Source organism: Castanea sativa, chromosome 2 (assembly GCF_040712315.1).
Source record: "Castanea sativa cultivar Marrone di Chiusa Pesio chromosome 2, ASM4071231v1".
Classification (NCBI taxonomy): domain Eukaryota; kingdom Viridiplantae; phylum Streptophyta; class Magnoliopsida; order Fagales; family Fagaceae; genus Castanea; species Castanea sativa.
Window position 1 is genome coordinate 2,308,396 of NC_134014.1, and position 19,236 is coordinate 2,327,631.

Genomic DNA, 19,236 nt, shown 5'->3' on the forward strand with positions numbered 1-19,236 from the left:
TTTCGTATAATTAATTTTCTTTAATAAAAAGGAAAATTTCAGGAGTTAAAATTTATTAGTTTCTTCCAATATCCTATCGATGCTCCTCTCAAAACAGTTATTTGCAAAGCCATTAATTTGACACTTGTATATTTTTAACAACATTAGCCCCAACTAAATTAGTTTCTTTGATATTATTTGTGTATATAATTTTAACAACTTTAGTCCTACTTGAATTAGTTTCTTTGTATTAATAACAATGTTCATCATGCCAAAGTTATGAAATATTAATCATATTGTTGATATTTTAAATGCTTATCATGCAAAATATGGTCACATTGCTATAAAAAACTTTATATGCCTACCTAGAGTATTTTTGGCTACATTGTTATGAAGACACTTCATGGTCTAGGGCCAGACCAACCCACATCTTTTGGGCCTAAGACAAAGAACTATTTTCATCTATTTATAGATTGTATCGTCCAAGATACAACAGCCATGCAGAACTCCTCATTTCACCCTCCCCTATGTGCATGCTTAACCCATTTTATCATGCATTACACTTAGACACAATAAATGTCCACAATTATAAATTAATAATGACTCTCTCTCTAACATGGGATTTCGTTAAACATATTAACTCCTCACACACCACATAAAAACTCTGGTATCTTTTCATTAAAGTTGCCAATTTTTTATTAATTTATTTATTAAAATAATTTTTTAACATTAATATGCTCCAACAAAAGTAATAAGTATAAGAAAATTAAGAATCGAGAGTGACAAGTAAAAGTGAGTCTAATGTTCTAAATATCAATAATATTTCTCTCTAAGTAATATATAGGTTGATGTCAATCTTATATTATAGATTGTACAGATTAATTTATTTAGTCAACAATGTAAAATTTATATTGCTAAAATAATATAAACTAAAAATTTTCCTTTTTTTTTTAAAGAGAACTTGTCTGTGTATTTGAATTTGGTGAGATTACAAAATATTTGAGTAGGAAAATACTTTCCCTTTTAGTGTTGCCGGGTCGTAATAAGTTTAAGTCGCTTATGAATTTTCAGCATACATGGTGTGGTCTAGTCCTCTCTGCATAGCACAAAGTTGTTAGAGAATCTTTGAGCTTACTCTAGGTATAATAAAAAAAAACACTTGTAGCCAAATAATTTTATCAACCAACCCTTTGATGTCATGTCATAAAAGATGGATATTGAGGATAAGAAAAATGGGTTTGAACGGGAAAAGAAGGGTTTAATTTACCTCATCTCTCATGTTAATAATTTGCATTCGCCGTTTACTTGCAAAGCATATTTAAGGTCAAATAAAACTAAGAATTCTTTTGCGGGGAACGATTAAAACCGTTAAAAGAGAGGGTAAAAAAAAATCCACAATTCATTATAACAATTAGGACTACCCACACAAACACTCACAAGCGTTACAATTAACGTAAACTAATCCAAATCTCTAATCACGGAAAGACGCATTTACACCAATACATATTAGAGCACTTGCAGCAATGGAGCTAAATAGCTATATAGCTATTTTAGCTCCACCAAAACACCAAAAAGAAGCATGCAACAGTGGAGCTAAATCTATATTTTTTTAGCTTATTGCTACAGTGCACATCTATAGATAGATGTGCACTGTTCATGAGAGCTAAAAAAAAATTAATTTTTTATTGTGTTCACATTACCTTTTTATTGTGGTGTTTTTATTGTAGTGAGATGTATTATTTTATTATGGTAGATATATTATTTTATTATGATGTTTATATTATTTTATTGTGTTGAAAGCTAAAATAGATCCACTGCTACAGCATGTGTGTAGGTAAAATAGATAAAGTAACTTTTGGTGAAGCTAAATTGCTAAATTTTTAGCTCCACTGCTGTGAATGCTCTTACAAGGTAGGTAAAGTTTGGACTAAAATATTGCCTTTGTCCGGCATGAATTTCTCTTTTTTACCTAAACTTTAATAAATAAAAAATTTCTAAATTTTGTGAAAATTTTTTTTTATCATTTAAGAACAAAAATAGCTTGTAATAAAAAATAAACTTTTTCAATAGCTTAAAGATGAATAATACTTTTTTTTTTTAGATTAGGGACATAGAAACTATTGCAAACTTAGGGATGAAATCAATATTTTTGCCTAAAGTTTTTTTTTTTTTTTTTGGTTTTTTTAATTGAAATGTTGGATAAAAAATACCTATATTCATGTCCGTGAATAAGTTCTTTATTCGTTGACACAGTTTATCCAAATAAAGAGAGAGAGAGAGAGAGAGAGAGAGAGAGAGAGAGGGAGAGAGAAGTGAACACTCAGAGAGATTGACTCAGCTGAGAGAGGAGTTGCCACGTATAAATGCAGTGCAGGTGTCGCCAAAGCTTTGAAATGGTTGGACTAATGTCTACTGTCTACCATGTCTCTCACCACGAAGCTAAAAATGCTGACATTTGCACCTCTATAGCAATCAAACTCTGTCACAATTCTTCACTCGCCACGTGTCCACTATGCCACCTGTCACTTCCCTTCCAAACTTCCATACCTATATATACATACACATAACCATAGTTGTCAGTATCATATAATACATGATATATATTATATGATACGTATTGTATTGTGTACCAAAAGTTTAGTATCGTAAGTGCTCGTGAATCGTCTGAAATATGAGTGTGTATCTAATGCGGGAGATGCAAAAAAATTATTATTTAATATTATTTATGTTTGCAAGTTAATTGTATTTTTATGTTTTAGGCCCTAGAAGTTTACTAGGCTATTAGTATTTTAATTTGGAAGCAATGTTATTTTTGTAATAAGACAATTAGGATTTCCTAGCCAATTAGAACTAGAGTTTAGCAATCCTTTATAAGCAACCTATTGTATTCCTTAAGGAATTAATTGATATTTTAATGAATGAAAAAATGGTCGTTTGGTCTTTATTTGGTCTGGTGCTGACTCCAGATCTACCCTAGATGCTAACTCCTAGTGGTTTCCCCGCTTAGTGCTGACTCCTAGGTCATATCCCTTTATTTTATTGTTGTTTCAATTTTGTTCTGATTGTCCTACGTCAATTTTGGTATCAGAGCAAACACCGATTTGTTGAAGCATTGCCGCAAGAAAGAGCTAGAAAATATCACCAAAAAAAAGAAAATCCCTCACCATTGTGTTTTTCTCTGCCAGAGAGTTGTCTCTGTCAATTTTCTACTTGGTGCAAGAAAGTTGTCATACAGTTGTCTTTCCTATTAAAAAAAAAAAAAAAAAAAAAAAAAAAAAAAAACCCCTGATTTTGAAGCCAACCAGAAACCTCAATTTCAGAACCCACAATCAAGTCTCCTGATCCCTTGCAACCACAAAGAGAGAAGAGAGATAAGAAGCCCTATTGCCATTGACCTGGATCATCAATTTTTGCCCTTCCTCGAGACGGCGTTGCAACAACCCTCCATGAGCACCTTCCATCCCTACCTTGTGCTGCCATGACCTTCACTTGCTCACTATCGTTTCGCCGCAAGTACCCATCGACCCGATCTCAAAGGTAACCCAATACAACCCCCTTTGCGTTATCCACTTTCTAGCCAAAAAAAAAAAAAAATCTAACTAACCCATTTTAGAAACAAACCATTGCCCGACCCATTTATTAACAAGCCCAAAGCCCACATTTTACAACACCAGTTTTCTTTTAAAAAAAAAATTTTGTTATACCCACTATCATCTACACATTTCTTTGTGGTTTTTTCTCAACTCTATCTCTCCATCTCTACATCCTTGAGAGGTTGATAGCCCAAACACTTACCACACCCATTCTGAGTGTAAAGTAAGATTTTTGTGCTATTGGGAAGTATTGGAAAGAGTTATTCATTGACGGATGCAATCAGGCTAAATTGCAGGATCTGGTAAGCTAGAAAAGACATGATTCTGAGAAGCTAGTTGGTAGTAGGAGCTTGAAAGGCTCAAGTACATGGAGTAGACTAGGCTTAGAGGGTTTTTTGTTATTTGTGTACTCCAATTTTATTCTCTAGTGGATCAATTTCAACTTGGAGAGTTGCAGAGAGGTTTTTCACCGAGTTCTTCTATTTCCTCTTCAATAACACGTCTCGGTGTTATCTTGTGTTTGCATCTCTCTTCCTTACTCTTAAGCTTTCCTTTATATTGTTGACAATAGATTGATATGGCTTAAGGTAGTGATAACGGTTATTTGTGTTTCTTTACTCTTGTTCCACACTTAATATAAGTTAGAGTAAAAGCTATCTAGCTATAATTTTAAATTAGGTGTCTAAACAAACTCGTGTATTTACACAAATCCGAGCTTTCAGATTTAAACAAGTTGTTAGACTTTTTAACACAAAATTATTGGAAAACTTAATTGAGTCTAATTCCCATGAGTTTTTTTTCCCTCCCTTCTCTTTCTCCTAAAAAAATTTGGACTATACTCGTAACACTCACTTTCACTCATACAAATATATTTTTTATGCTATTAATAATAAAATGAAAATATAATTATTTTTTTATTTTGTTATTATTATTATGAGTCTTAAAAGCTAAAATGCCAAGAAAAAATATATAGAAAAAATTATTGGAATATAAAAACAAAAATAAAAATAGTAAATGTTGATAATAATGAAAAAAAAATGTCTATGAAAAAATGATTTTGCAAGATACTGAACATGATGATAATATTGATTTAGATGGAGTTAATTCGATAAGATGATGAAAAGATATTATATTTTAGCTCCTATATCATGTATTTTCACTTATGAGTTTAATCAATTTGAATGTACATGTTATACACATTAGTTAATTTGATTTATTTAGTTAGCTTTGTTAAAATTTATTGCATAAGTAACGAGTAAATTGGTATTTAATTGAATATATTTCAAATTTATAATGAGTATATCTTTTATATATGTATATCTATATAATTATTTTATAATTTTATTAGATGTTTGTGTATCTTATGATTGCATACTTTTATATATATATATATATATATATATATATATATATATATATATATATATATATATATAATTGGATACTTTTTATTATTATTTATAATTGGATACTTATACTATAAGCTCTGTTTTAATTTTTTTACACACTTGAAACTAATATTAGTTTAGATATTAGAGTTTTCTAATATAATTTTTTCATTTTAATTGGTATATTTTGTTTAAAAAGTGTACTTATACCTTTAAAAATATAAGGTTGAAAAAGGATGTATTTTTTATCTTTTATAATGAAAATAAATTAAACCAAATATGTTGGTAGTATCTTTCAATGTTCACATTTGTTAATTTTAATTTCTTTACAAATTTTTCAAAAAAATGGTAAAAATTCGTCCAAAGAAATTAGAAGGTTCACTTAGATATGGCATTTTTGAAGATTTTACTATCCTATTCTTCTAGGGATTTAAAAAGGATTTTATATATATATATATATATATATATATATATATATATATATATATATATAGAAGTTGTCTAAGAATTTAAAAATCTCGATTATATATATATATAGCGTTTAAAATCTCAATGTTCTAAAGAAAATTTGCACTTTTTTCCCAGCTTAAATTTTTAAGTAAAATATCTCAATAGATATAGTTTGATCCAAACTCACTCAAATAACGCTTTCCTTTCTTATAGATTTATATAAAGTAGTAGAAATGAGTAGCATATATACTAAAACTACTCTCATACCCTTTTAATTAGAAATTTGAGAAGAAGTCGTTCTCTGTTATGTATTACTAATTGTTTTGTTTTGCTTAGGTTGTTGGGCAGTATGTGCAGTCAATGCCCACCCAAGAAGCAGCAGTAGGGATAGTGCAATGTCCAATTACTATAGGAGAGGAACTAGAAGCAACTGTACAATCAGCCGGAGCCAAGCCAGTTGATCAGAGTGATGCTGCTGCAGACATTAACAAAATGACACTTAACTATATTAGGCAAGCATAACATATTAGGTAAATTCAAAAAGACACGGATCAAATTCATTGAAAAACAACCATCTTCAGTTGGGATGATATTTTTCCAGTTTTCTTTCTCTTATAGAATATTTTGGCAGCTAATGAACTGGAATAGTATTAATCCCTAAGTTTAGTTGGGATGATATTATGGCTTAGGGAGAATCTGAGTTCAAACGTAAAAGCTTAAAGGCTATGGTTTGCAATTGCTTTGTGGGCTGCTGTTTATCTCATTTGATGGCGCATAAATGATGTAATAGTGTAATACACAATGGCAGGCTTGAGACTAATCAGGTTGATTAGATGGGAAGTTAAGAGCAAGGTGGAAACCAAATGAGGCTTTTGGTAAAAAATAAGAGGACAGTACGCAAAATTATAAAATTTCTTGAGCAATCGAAATCCCAGGTAAGTTAAAACTCTAAATACGTATTTGATTAATGACAAAGTTACATGTATTATGTACTAATAAAAAAAATTACTGTAGGAAGCGATTTTCTATTGTATGGCAAAGAATGGATGAAAGAACCGCTCTAAGCATCCTTAAACTTATGAATAATCACTTATGCCACACCTCATGCAAACATATGGAACACAGTTGCTTCAAACTAGATATTATACATAAGATTGCTGGAGAAGTGCAAAATATATCTAGAACAAGACCAATAAATGTTCAAGAAACACATATTTTTTAATGATCTAACAGTGCTACAAAACGAGACCTAAACATATTCAGCAGAGCCTTTCCTACATATATTATTATATAGAAATCCAGATAGGGACTATTCAGAAGTCTAGAAATCACATGTTGAGAGACTGCCCTCAATCTCGACTGTTTTGGGATTCTATTGCAACTCCTATTCAGCCTGATCTATTCTATGGTTCAAATCTTGAAGAATGGCTTCGAATCAACTGTGCTTCACAGCAGAAATCTTTCTCGGGTTTGAACTGGGGTACTGTCTTATCAACTGTACTCCTAGGTCATATCCCTTTATTTTATTGTTGTTTCAATTTTGTTCTGATTGTCCTGTATCAATTTTGGTATCAGAGCAAACACTGTTTTGTTGAAGCATCACCACAAAAAAAAAACTAGAAAATATCACCCAAAAAAAAAATCCCTCACCATTGTGTTTTTCTCCACCAGAGAGTTGTCTTTGTCAATTTTCTACTTGGTGCAAGAAAGTTGTCATACAGTTGTATTTCCCATTAAAAAAAAAAAAAAAAACCTAGATTTTGAAGCCAAGCAAAAACCTCAATTTCAAAACCCACAATCAAGTCTCCAGATCCCTTGCAACCACAAAGAGAGAAGAGAGATAAGAAGCCCTATTGCCGTCGACCCGAATTGTCAATTTTTGCCCTTCCTCGAGACGGCATTGCAGCGACCCTCCATGAGCACCTTCCATCCCTACCTTGTGCTACCATGACCTTCACTTGCTCACTCTCGTTTCGCCACAAGTACCCCCATCGACCTGATCTCAAAGGTAATCCAGTACAACCCCCTTTGTGTTATCCACTTTCTTTAGCCAAAAAAAAAAAAAAATCTAACTAACCCATTTTAGAAACAAACCGTTGCCTGACCCATTTATTAACAAGCCCAAAGCCCACATTTTACAACACCAGTTTTCTTTATAAATAAAAAAAATAAAAAATAAAAATAAAAAATAAAAATAAAAAAGATTGTTATACCCACTATCATCTACACATTTTCTTGTGGTTTTTTCTCAACTCTACCTCTCCATCTCTACATTCTTGAGAGGTTGATAGCCCAAATACTTACCACACCCATTCTGAATGTAAAGTAAGATTTTTGTGCTGTTGGGAAGTATTAGAAAGCGCCAATCATTGACGGATGCAATTGGGCTAAATTACGGGATCTGGTAAGCTAGAAAAGACAAGATTCTGAGAAGCTAGTTGGTAGTTGGAGCTTGGAAGGCTCAAGTACATAGAGTAAACTAGGTTTAAAGGGTTTTTTGTTATTTGTGTACTCCAATTTTATTCTCTAGTGGATCGATTTCAACTTGGAGAGTTGCAGAGAGGTTTTTCACCGAGTTCTTCTATTTCCTCTTTAATAACACGTTTCGGTGTTATCTTGTGTTTGCATCTCTCTTCCCTACTCTTAAGCTTACCTTTATATTGTTGACAATAGATGGATATGGCTTAGGGTAGTGACAACAGTTATTTGTGCTTCTTTACTCTTGTTCTGCACTTAATATAAGTTAGAGTAAAAGCTATCTAGCTATAATTTTAAATTAGGTGTCTAAACAAACTCGTGTATTTACACAAATCCGAGCTTTCAGATTTAAACAAGTTGTTAGACTTTTTTAACACAAAATTATTGGGAAACTTAATTGAGTCTAATTCCCATGAGTTTTTTTTCCCTCCCTTCTCTTTCTCCTCCAAAATTTTGGACTATACTCATAACACTCACTTTCACTTATACAAATATATTTTTTATGCTATTAATAATAAAATGAAAATATAATTATTTTTTTATTTTGTTATTATATTATGAGTCTTAAAAGCTAAAATGCCAAGAAAAAATATATAGAAAAAATTATTAGAATAAAAAAAAATAGTAAATGTTGATAATAATGAAAAAAAATGTCTATGAAAAAATGATTTTGCAAGATACTGAACATGATGATAACATTGATTTAGATGGAGTTAATTAGATAAGATGATGAAAAGATATTATATTTTAGCTCATATATCATGTATTTTCACTTATGAGTTTAATCAATTTGAATGTGAATGTTATACACATAAGTTAATTTGATTTATTTAGTTAGCTTTGTTAAATTTTATTGCATAAGTAACGAGTAAATTGGTATTTAATTGAATATATTTCTAATTTATAATGAGTATATCTTTTATATATGTATATCTATATAATTATGTTATAATTTTATTAGATGTTTGTGTATCTTATGATTGCATACTTTTATATATATATATATATAATTGGATACTTTTTTTTTTTATTTATAATAGGATACTTATACTATAAGCTCTGTTTTACTTTCTTTTTTACACACTTGAAACTAATATTAGTTTAGATATTAGAGTTTTCTAATATAATTTTTTCATTTTAATTGGTTTATTTTGTTTAAAAAGTGTACTTATACCTTTAAAAATATAAGGTTGAAAAAGGATGTATTTTTTATCTTTTATAATGAAAATAAATTAAACCAAATATGTTGGTAGTATCTTTCAATGTTCACATTTGTTAACTTTAATTTCTTTACAAATTTTTCAAAAAAATGGTAAAAATTCGTCCCAAGAAATTAGAAGGTTCACTTAGATATAGCATTTTTGAAAATTTTACTATCCTATTCTTCTAGGGATTTAAAAAGGATTTTATTTAAATATATATATATATTTATATAAAAGTTGTCTAAGAATTTAAAAATCTCGATTATATATATATATATATATATATATATATATATAGAAGTTGTCTAAGAATTTAAAAATCTCGATTATATATATATAGCATTTAAATATCTCAATGTTCTAAAGAAAATTTGCACTTTTTTCCCAGCTTAAATTTTTAAGTAAAATATCTCAATAGATATAGTTTGATCCAAACTCACTCAAATAACGCTTTCCTTTCTAATAGATTTATATAAAGTAGTAGAAATGAGTAGCATATATACTAAAACTTCTCTCATACCCTTTTAATTAGAAATTTGAGAAGAAGTCGTTCTCTGTTATGTATTACTAATTGTTTTGTTTTGCTTAGCTTGTTGGGCAGTATGTGCAGTCAATGCCCACCCAAGAAGCAGCAGTAGGGATAGTGCAAAGTCCAATTACTATAGGAGAGGCACTAGAAGCGACAGTACAATCAGCCGGAGCCAAGCCAGTTGATCAGAGTGATGCTGCTGCAGACATTAACAAAATGACACTTAACTATATTAGGCAAGCATAACATATTAGGTAAATTCAAAAAGACACGGATCAAATTCATTGAAAAACAACCATCTTCAGTTGGGATGATATTTTTCCAGTTTTCTTTCTCTTATAGAATATTTTGGCAGCTAATGAACTGGAATAGTATTAATCCCTAAGTTCAGTTGGGATGATATTATGGCTTAGGGAGAATCTGAGTTCAAACGTAAAAGCTTAAAGGCTATGGTTTGCAATTGCTTTGTGGGCTGCTGTTTATCACAATTGGTAGCGCATAAATGTTGTAATAGTGTAATACACAATGGCAGGCTTGAGACTAATCAGGTTGATTAGATGGGAAGTTAAGAGCAAGGTGGAAACCAAATGAGGCTTTTGGTAAAAAAATAAGAGGACAGTATGCAATATTATAAAATTTCTTGAGCAATTGAAATCCCAGGTAAGTTAAAACTCTAAATACGTATTTGATTAATGACAAAGTTACATGTATTATATACTAATAAAAAAAATTACTGTAGGAAGCGATTTTCTATTGTATGGCAAAGAATGGATGAAAGAACCGCTCTAAGCATCCTTAAACTTATGAATAATCACTTATGCCACACACCTCATGCAAACATATGGAACACAGTTGCTTCAAACTAGATATTATACATAAGATTGCTGGAGAAGTGCAAAATATATCTAGAACAAGACCAATAAATGTTCAAGAAACACATATTTTTTAATGATCTAACAGTGCTACAAAACGAGACCTAAACATATTCAGCAGAGCCTTTCCTACATATATTATTATATAGAAATCCAGATAGGGACTATTCAGAAGTCTAGAAATCACATGTTGAGAGACTGCCCTCAATCTCGACTGTTTTGGGATTCTATTGCAACTCCTATTCAGCCTGATCTATTCTATGGTTCAAATCTTGAAGAGTGGCTTCGAATCAACTGTGCTTCACAGCAGAAATCTTTTTCGGGTTTGAACTGGGGTACTGTCTTCCCGTTTGGAGTTTGGAGATTATGGCTTTGGCGCAATAAGGTGGTCTTTAGAGACACTTCCTCCCAAAGACCCCTCAAGTCAGATACGATTGCTAGAGCTACTGAATTTGCTTTCCTTGGTGTTAATGGCAAGGTAAAACGACCTGTTGTTGCAGTTCAGGTTCGGTGGCACCCTCCTCCAGGGAATTGGTACAAGCTGAATTCAGATGGCTCTTCATTGGGCAACCCAGGCAGGGCTGGTGGCGGTGGCCTTATCCGCGATGCAAATGGGGCTTGGGTGAGCGGGTATGCCAGAGCAATCGGTCACACCACCAATGTGGCTGCTGAGTTATGGGCCATCCGTGATGGTATCAACTTGTGCATTCATTTAAATTTGACAAATGTGGTTTTTGAGCTTGATGCGAAGATTGTTGTCGATTTGATTTTGAAAGATGAGGGAAACACGAATGACAATGATGTCATCATTGCAGATTGCAAAGAAGGCTTGCGAAGAATCCCAAGAGTTCGAATTCAAAATTGCTTTAGGGAAGCAAATAAGTGTGCCGACGCCCTTACTAGAAGAGGCGCCATTAGTCCTCAAGATTTTGTAATTTATCAATCCCCTCCAACAGATGTTGCCATGTTGGCTAGTCTGGATGCAGTGGGAACTTTGTATGAGTGTAACCGCTCCTTGTATTCTGTTTTCTAGTTTATGAATTCCATCTGTTTAACCCAAAAAAAAAAAAAAATCAATGACTAAGGACATGAAGAAATTAAAGAGCATTTATTTATTTATTTTGATGAGGAGCATTTACTATAACTTGGAACTATTCGAAAGTCTAAAAATCCAGATAGGGACTATTCAAAAGTCTAAAAATCAGATAGCATTAATGACTAAGGGTATGAAGAAAATCAAGAGAAAAAACAGAAGGCATTGATTTGGTAACTTGATTTGGCCCTGAGAGGCTTATGCTGTGAGCCTGTGACATTACACCACACAGTGCGCTCAAATATTACATATAGCTCCTCTTATCCCAAAGTTTAACATTGCCAACACATCATAACACAAGTTTAAGTGCTCTCTTCTAAGCAGAATTCAAGTTAGTAATTGAAGTGTGCCCCAATGTGTTATACAGACACAGAAAATTGATAAGATCAATCATTTAACTGCCTTGCACATCCTATCAGCTTAACTAAAACAATATTGACAGAAAAAAAGGTTCAGTCATCCCACATTCAGGAGCCACAACATAATTGTTCTAATGCTCCATAATATTGCATGGATGTTCAATGAACACCTTTGATAGAGCTTTAGGGAACAAAGTACCATTTATTAAAAAATCATACACTCTATGGGTCTGGTGCATCTGACAGGCTCAAGCGGTATGATTTCAGTGAGATATCATATAATAAAAAAGGCAAAAATCTTTCTTGTTGGTTCAGTATAACTAGCCAAGCTATATACTTATGATGATCACCTGTCTAAGTCTAACATACATTCTTTAGTTTTGCTTGTTATGCTTATGCATCTATTTTGTACCCAAAAAATCTGAGTTAATGGGCAATTTCTTAAGCCATCTTCTCCTAAAGCCATTGCTCCAATCAAAGAGCCAGTGGCCAGGCAAGCTGCCTATTTTGGCTAATCTCACACATGTACTGACAGCCACAGCTATTATACACAAATTCTACGATTAATACCATATAAACATTCAGAAGGCTTACAAGTAGACTAGCAGCACTAGTTCCACCAACCATAGTAAGATTTGAACCTAGAGATCCACTGCAATTCCAGCCCACCCCTTACCACTTGAGACATCAAGCCCCAAGTGGCAGGACATGCTCAGGTTGGTCATGGTAATGTAGTAATTGGTATAGGGCTTTGTTCAAAACTTACCTCACGCAAAATAAAGATCACACAAGTCTGAAAAGGAAGAAACCCAATAGTAATTAAATCAATTTCAAGCAATATCACCCTTATTTCCTTCATTCTATCCTCCACCCAAACAGAGCTTTCCACTCCATTTCTTTAAAAGACAATTTTTCCCTTCTTTAAACAAAGTGTAAAGTTCTTTCCTTTTACTTTTCCCCCTAATCTTTTAGTACCTCCTAACACCAAAACAAACAAAATGGGATCTTTCATTTTCCAATGAACAATTTACTAAGAAACAAAACTACCCATTAAAACAACCCCCCCCCCCACCAAAAAAGAAAAAAACTTCAAGCATCATAGAAAAACAAGCAATAATACCAAAAATATCATAGTCACTCAAGGAAATGCATCTAAACCCAGCTCAAAACCAAACCAAACAAAGCTAAAACAGCAACAATAATAATGAAGACGAATTAATGCAAATTATGAATTTCAGGCAAATCCAAATCAATGCAAATTAGGCAAAATATAATAGAGAAAAATTAAGAAGCCAAACTCAAATCAAGAGTACATGCACAACGCAAACTTAAGTCAGATTAAATGCACGAGCCAAACTTAACTCAGATTAAATGCAAAGGCAAAAAAAATTGAACTCAGAATTTAGAAATTACCTTAATGCGTTTCTAATCCTATAACTCTGAAGATGGATTGGGTTGAACTTTGGCTATGGTGAGAGTTATGGTGAGAGTTGCAGGTGTGGATTTGGGTTGAGCTTCGGCCTACGGGTAGAAAGAAGACAACTTCAAAGTATAATGAACTTGGAAAGGGTGTACTGAACAAATGGAGGGAGATAGCTAGAACAGACTGAGGAAGACACGTCTGAAATTACTGATCGGACTGAGGGAGAGAAATTGTTTTGGAGACGTTACATTCAAAATTCTATTTTATTTGGCATATAACTCGATTTCATTATTGCCGAGTTTTAAACAATCCAACTAGAATATCTTATTGCAGAAAAGCCACGGTGGCGATCTAGCGTGGCAAAAACGTGATAAGAACTCGGTTTTAACATTATCGAGTTCCTTATATAACTCAATTATTGGATGATCAAGTATCAAAACAGGGACACACCCTTAAATAGTTTGGAAAACAGGACATATTACTAGTTTTTTGCTGGGCAAAAGCCCAATTTCTCTACCTATATACAGGGACGGAGCTAGAGTTTTGAGTTAAAGGGGGAGGCTTTATTGTTGGTTGTGTGCGTCAATTTCAATCTTTGACTCTGCTACTACTTAGCTGCTGAGGATTTTTTTTTTTTTTTTTTGGTGTTGGTAAGAACAAAATTAATTTTGTTTATAATTTTTTAAATGACAAGGTTGTTTATTTTAATTAAAATTGGTTAATTGAGCTTAATTTTTAAAAAAAAAAGTTTTACTATTGGTAATTTTTATTGTTGAGCTATTTTTTTTGAGCTTGTATATTTTGTTTTAGATTTTAGATTTGTAAATTTTTTTTATAGTCACCAAAATGAGGAAATAAGTGGTTACTAGTAAGTAAAAAAATAATGTGAGTGGTGGTTCATGTGCAAACGAATAAGAATTTGCTACTAAAATAAGTTGTAAAAATGTTTGAGTATAACATTATTCTTACAAAAATTAATGATATTATTTAAGGTTAAAAAATGTAATTATATATAACAAAATTGCTAAAATTAATACACATATATAATAATATTTTTTTTAAAAAAATTTAGCGCTAGCCACGTCCCTGCCTATACATATATAGACACACACAACACATCCATCCCTGTTCAACAAACCCCAACTCTATCAAAGTTTCTCACACACTTCGTCATAATCTCTGTTCAACTCGATACATATAAAAAATGAGCCAAGAACAGAAAGACCCCATAAGATACGGCGACCTTTTTGAAGTCTCAGGCGAGCTAGCATCGAAGCCCGTTGCACCCCATGATGCAGAGTTAATGGAGACAGCTGAGAAGACAGCGTTCGGAGAGACCCAATTAGGTGGAACAGCCACAGTGATGCGAGCCGCTGCTAACTTGAACGTAAGAGATGGTCTTCTTGATCGGGAGATCAACGATGATCCCACTAAAGTTTCAGTTGCGCAAGGTGTGAGTGTTACTCAGACCGATGTTCCTGGACGCCGCATATTTTCTGAATCTGTTGACGGACAGGTACTACTTTTTCCAACCTCTGGTTTAATTTTTACTTCTGAATCCCAAACAATTTGATTCGGGGTCAATACACAAAGATTTAAGGTCATTGCTTCAATTTGCTGTACAACTTGGTTGGTTTTGAAAAGTATTGAATGTGCTTAGTATTATTATCTTCAAGGGTATTAACTATATTTTATATTTTTATTTTTATATAATTGGATACTTTTTCTATTTTTATAATTGGATACTTATTCTATAAGCTCTGTTTTAATTTTTTTTACGCACTTGAAACCAATATTAGTTTAGATATTAGTGTTTTGTAATATAATTTGTTCATTTTAATTGGTTTATTTGTTTAAAAAGTGTACTTATACCTTTAAAAATATAAGGTTGAAAAAGGATGTATTTTTTTATCTTTTATAATGAAAATAAATTAAACCAAATATGTTGGTAGTATCTTTCAATGTTCACATTTGTTGATTTTAATATCATTACAAATTTTTCAAAAAAAATGGTAAAAATTTGTCCAAAGAAATTAGAAAGTTCACTTAGATATAGCATTTTTGAAAATTTTACCATCCCATTCTTCTAGGAATTTAAAAAGGATTTTATTTTAAAAATAATATATAACTTGTCTAAGAATTTAAAAATCTCGATTAATTGGAGCACCTTGTGTGAATCAAAATCCGTGGGAGGAATGGGTTTTCGAGATATCCAGAGGTTTAATGATGCCATGTTAGCAAAGTAGATATGGAGACTTTTTCATCAAAGAGACATCTTCCTATTCAGAGTTTTTAGTGCCAAATATTTTCTCTATGGTAACATCTTGGATGCTTCTGTCCACCCTAAATGCTCCTATGCTTGAAAGGAGTATTTTGCAAGCACGTGAAATCATCAATAGAGGGGCTGTCAGCTGGCGAGTGGGTAATGGTCACTCCATTGGTATTTGGGATCAAAGGTGGCTGTCCGAATCATCACCTGGGCTGATTGTGTCTCCTAGAATCGATGAAAATCTTAATAAGGTCAGTGATTTGTTTCTTCCTCACTCTAGACAATGGAATTTCGACCTCATAGATGCTGTATTCTATCCATGGGAAGCTGCGATGATTAAAGGGATTTAAGTCAGTGAAGATAGTAATGAAAATGTTCTTATATGGCCCTTAACTCCAAGCGGTGTGAGAAGAAACATTGCACATTCATGGATCTTTTTAAGGGTATATTGATGCTGAGTTCAAGTTTCCATATTGCATGGTTTGCAACCATTGCGTGGTGTTTATGGCAGAGGAGAAATAGGTTACGGGAGCACCAACCCACGTGGCCATTGTTGGAAGTTGGACAACGAGCTCAAGTTCTAGTGGAAGAATTTTTTGATGCGCAGAAGCGGCTCTCGGTTCCGTCCTCTAGTAATCTCCCAGTAAGATGGAAACCACCACCAGAGAATTTATATAAGGCCAATTTTGATGCAGCTATTTTTGAGAACTTGGGGCTAGCTGGTCTGGGAGTGGTCTTTTGGGACTCAGGTGGCAATGTAATTGCGGCATTGAGTCAAAAGACTACGCTGCCTCAAATGATAAAATGGCAGAAGCCTTGGCAGCTAAGCGAGCAATTAGCCTTGCAGCAGAGCTGAGTGTTTTCAAGGTGATGTTTGAAGTGAATTGTATGCGGGTTGTACAAGCTTTGAACGCCAATGGTAGATGCCTCACTATGTTTGGTCATGCGATAGAGGAAACCCGTAGACTAGGCTCTTGTTTGGAGCTGTGCAGTTTCCATCATGTCAAAGGTAGGGTAATAAGTTAGCACATTCCCTTGCACGTAGAGCAGTTGTATATGCAGATATGGATGTTTGGGTAGAAGAGCTACCTGAGGACCTAGAGGATGTATTCCAAGGCGATTTTGCACTGTAACTTTTGGTTTGGATTAATAAAGTCTCCCTTACCTTTTTCTCAAAAAAAAAAAAAATCTCTTACCTTTTGCACTGTTACTTTCCTTTCTTATAGATTTATATACAATGAGTAGCATATATACTAAAACTACTCTCATACCCTTTTAATTAGAAATTTGAGAAGAAGTCGTTTTTTGTTATGTAGTACTAATTGTTTTGTTTTGGTTAGGTTGTTGGACAGTATGTGCAGTCAATGCCCACCCAAGAAGCAGCAGTAGGGATAGTGCAAAATCCAAATACTATAGGAGAGGCACTAGAAGCAACTGTACAATCAGCCGGAGCCAAGCCAGTTGATCAGGGTGATGCTGCTGCAATTCAAGCAGCAGAGGCTAGAGCAACTGGTACTGATACTATTAATGAATTCAAGTTCTATTCTTTATCTATATATTTGAGTGATAGCAACTTGAAAAATATATCCTTTGTAGGAGTAGAAGTTCAAATGGTGATACAATATAATTCGAATAAAAGCTAGTTCTTCATCTTTATGCACACACAAAATGTTCTAACTCTACCCTTTTTTTTTCTATGTTTAAAATTTGGTTAGAACAAGGATTTTGATTCAATTAATGTAACCTTTTTGAATACGTAATAAACATTCAATGAAATTGAAATAGTTCATTGTATTCATTTCATAGTAAAAAAAATTTCTTGGACTTGATAAGATGTCACATGTATGCATGGGGTAGGGTGCACCAGCAAAGTTACCTGCTGATAAGGTGGCGACCAAGCAAGATGCTGAAGCAGTGGGGAATGCTGAGTGGAGGAATAATCTGAATCAGGCTCCTCATCCTGGTGTCTTGGCTGCATCAATCTCTGCAGCTGCTAGGCTCAACGAGAACTTAAATGCATGAAAGTAGTTGTAAAATTATGGTTAATTTGTATGGTTTTATCACTCTGTAGTAATAAATATATGTGCTTGTACCTTTTTTTTTTTTTTTTGAGAAACATATGTGCTTGTACATGATCGAACCTTTTGTATAAATAATGCAATCTATAATGTTGGCTCTATAATAATATTTCTCTTCCATATTCAACATTGTAATTGCATCTTTACCCTTTTAAACTTTAAACTAGCTTTCCTTTAAAAGATAATAGAGCCCATGATGTTTAGGTCTCTATGGACCTTTGATGGGCCTCAAAATGAAAGTAGTGCAGGTCTCTAGGACTTGATTAGATGTTGTTCTCCAACAGTAAGATGGGCTACTACTTGGTGATTGCTATCATATCATGAGACTGATAGGTTACATGATATAGGAAGATGAGAAATGATGGGCCTCCGTGGGTTGAGCTGGGTTTTGCATATGGACCGGATCTACAATCAGCCCTATGTTAAAGACATTCTCAATTCATAATCAAGTCCAAATCTAATCTTACTTTACGTAACAAAATCTTAATTTCACTAAGTATCCTAGTTTATATATCAGTTTAGGATTAGCCTTTCATAAATATCTTGTTATGAGTTTGTTGAATATGGCTCATAAAGATCTCTTGCTTCTACTTTTATATATATATATATATATATATATATATATACTACTAAATATTTTCACATTACATTCCAAAATGTATACCGACCAGGACCATTTTGCAGCAGAAGGTGTACAAGGTAATTCAATATTTCAATTGCAGTAGTGGCCCTTTACCTTTGGGTGGCCTGGGGCAATTAATGGACGCATGGGTCCATGACAATTAATGATTCAAACTAGCTGTTTATGGCTAGTTGAAAACCAGAGTTCTAAATTTATATTGCGTCATTGCGTGTGGTTCGATCCTGTCCTTTGGGAATTTCAATTGTCCATATCGATCATAACTATGTATAGCAGTACCTTATGTGTAGGGGCTTGCTTATAGGCCATAGCAACAGGCTCCAAGATGGTCAAACAAATCCTGTCAGAAAATATATATGCAAGAAAAGAAGAACATGGGTGGGACCTAAAATACACTATGACTATGTTATGAGATCAAAGCCACAACTCACAAGAAAACCTGTCAGCTTCATAGAAGAGGAAGGACATGTTCCCGTGAGCCAATTTTGAGGGACAATTATGTGTAAATGTTTCAAAATATTCATAACTTTAATGTTTTAGGTAAGTTAATGTTTCTAAATAGCTAGCCCATTAAATATGGTGTCTTGCTGCTCCTGAGAAGGTAAGTTAGATGCTAGTCTTTCTATGCAGCAGGAAACCTGTGTGTGTGATTTTGCAGTTGGGCCAATAAATTTGTAGGGTATTTGCCCATTTCTTGAAATTGCACGGTGACAATTTTAATTAATGGTTGATGTGATGATTGATGAACTTGTGGGTCATAGTGAATGGATGGGTAGGAAGGTGATGGGCACCTTTGTGTTCTTGTACAAACTGTTAACACGCGTCAACCATACTTGATAAGAATCAACGAGGTGCGAGATAAATGTGGAAGACATTTGAAAAT

At 33.2% G+C, this 19,236-nt stretch overlaps 1 protein-coding gene across 1 annotated transcript; it reads left to right on the forward strand.

Annotated features, from left to right (window-relative positions):
• The first annotated feature begins 14,499 nt into the window (after window positions 1-14,499).
• LOC142624290 (late embryogenesis abundant protein D-34-like) lies at window positions 14,500-17,835 on the forward strand. Its single transcript, XM_075797819.1, has 3 exons — window positions 14,500-14,882; window positions 16,976-17,248; window positions 17,493-17,835. The coding sequence occupies exons 1-3, from the start codon at window positions 14,571-14,573 to the stop codon at window positions 17,655-17,657; spliced, it is 750 nt and encodes a 249-aa protein (XP_075653934.1). The 5' UTR covers window positions 14,500-14,570; the 3' UTR covers window positions 17,658-17,835.
• Window positions 17,836-19,236: the final 1,401 nt, after the last annotated feature.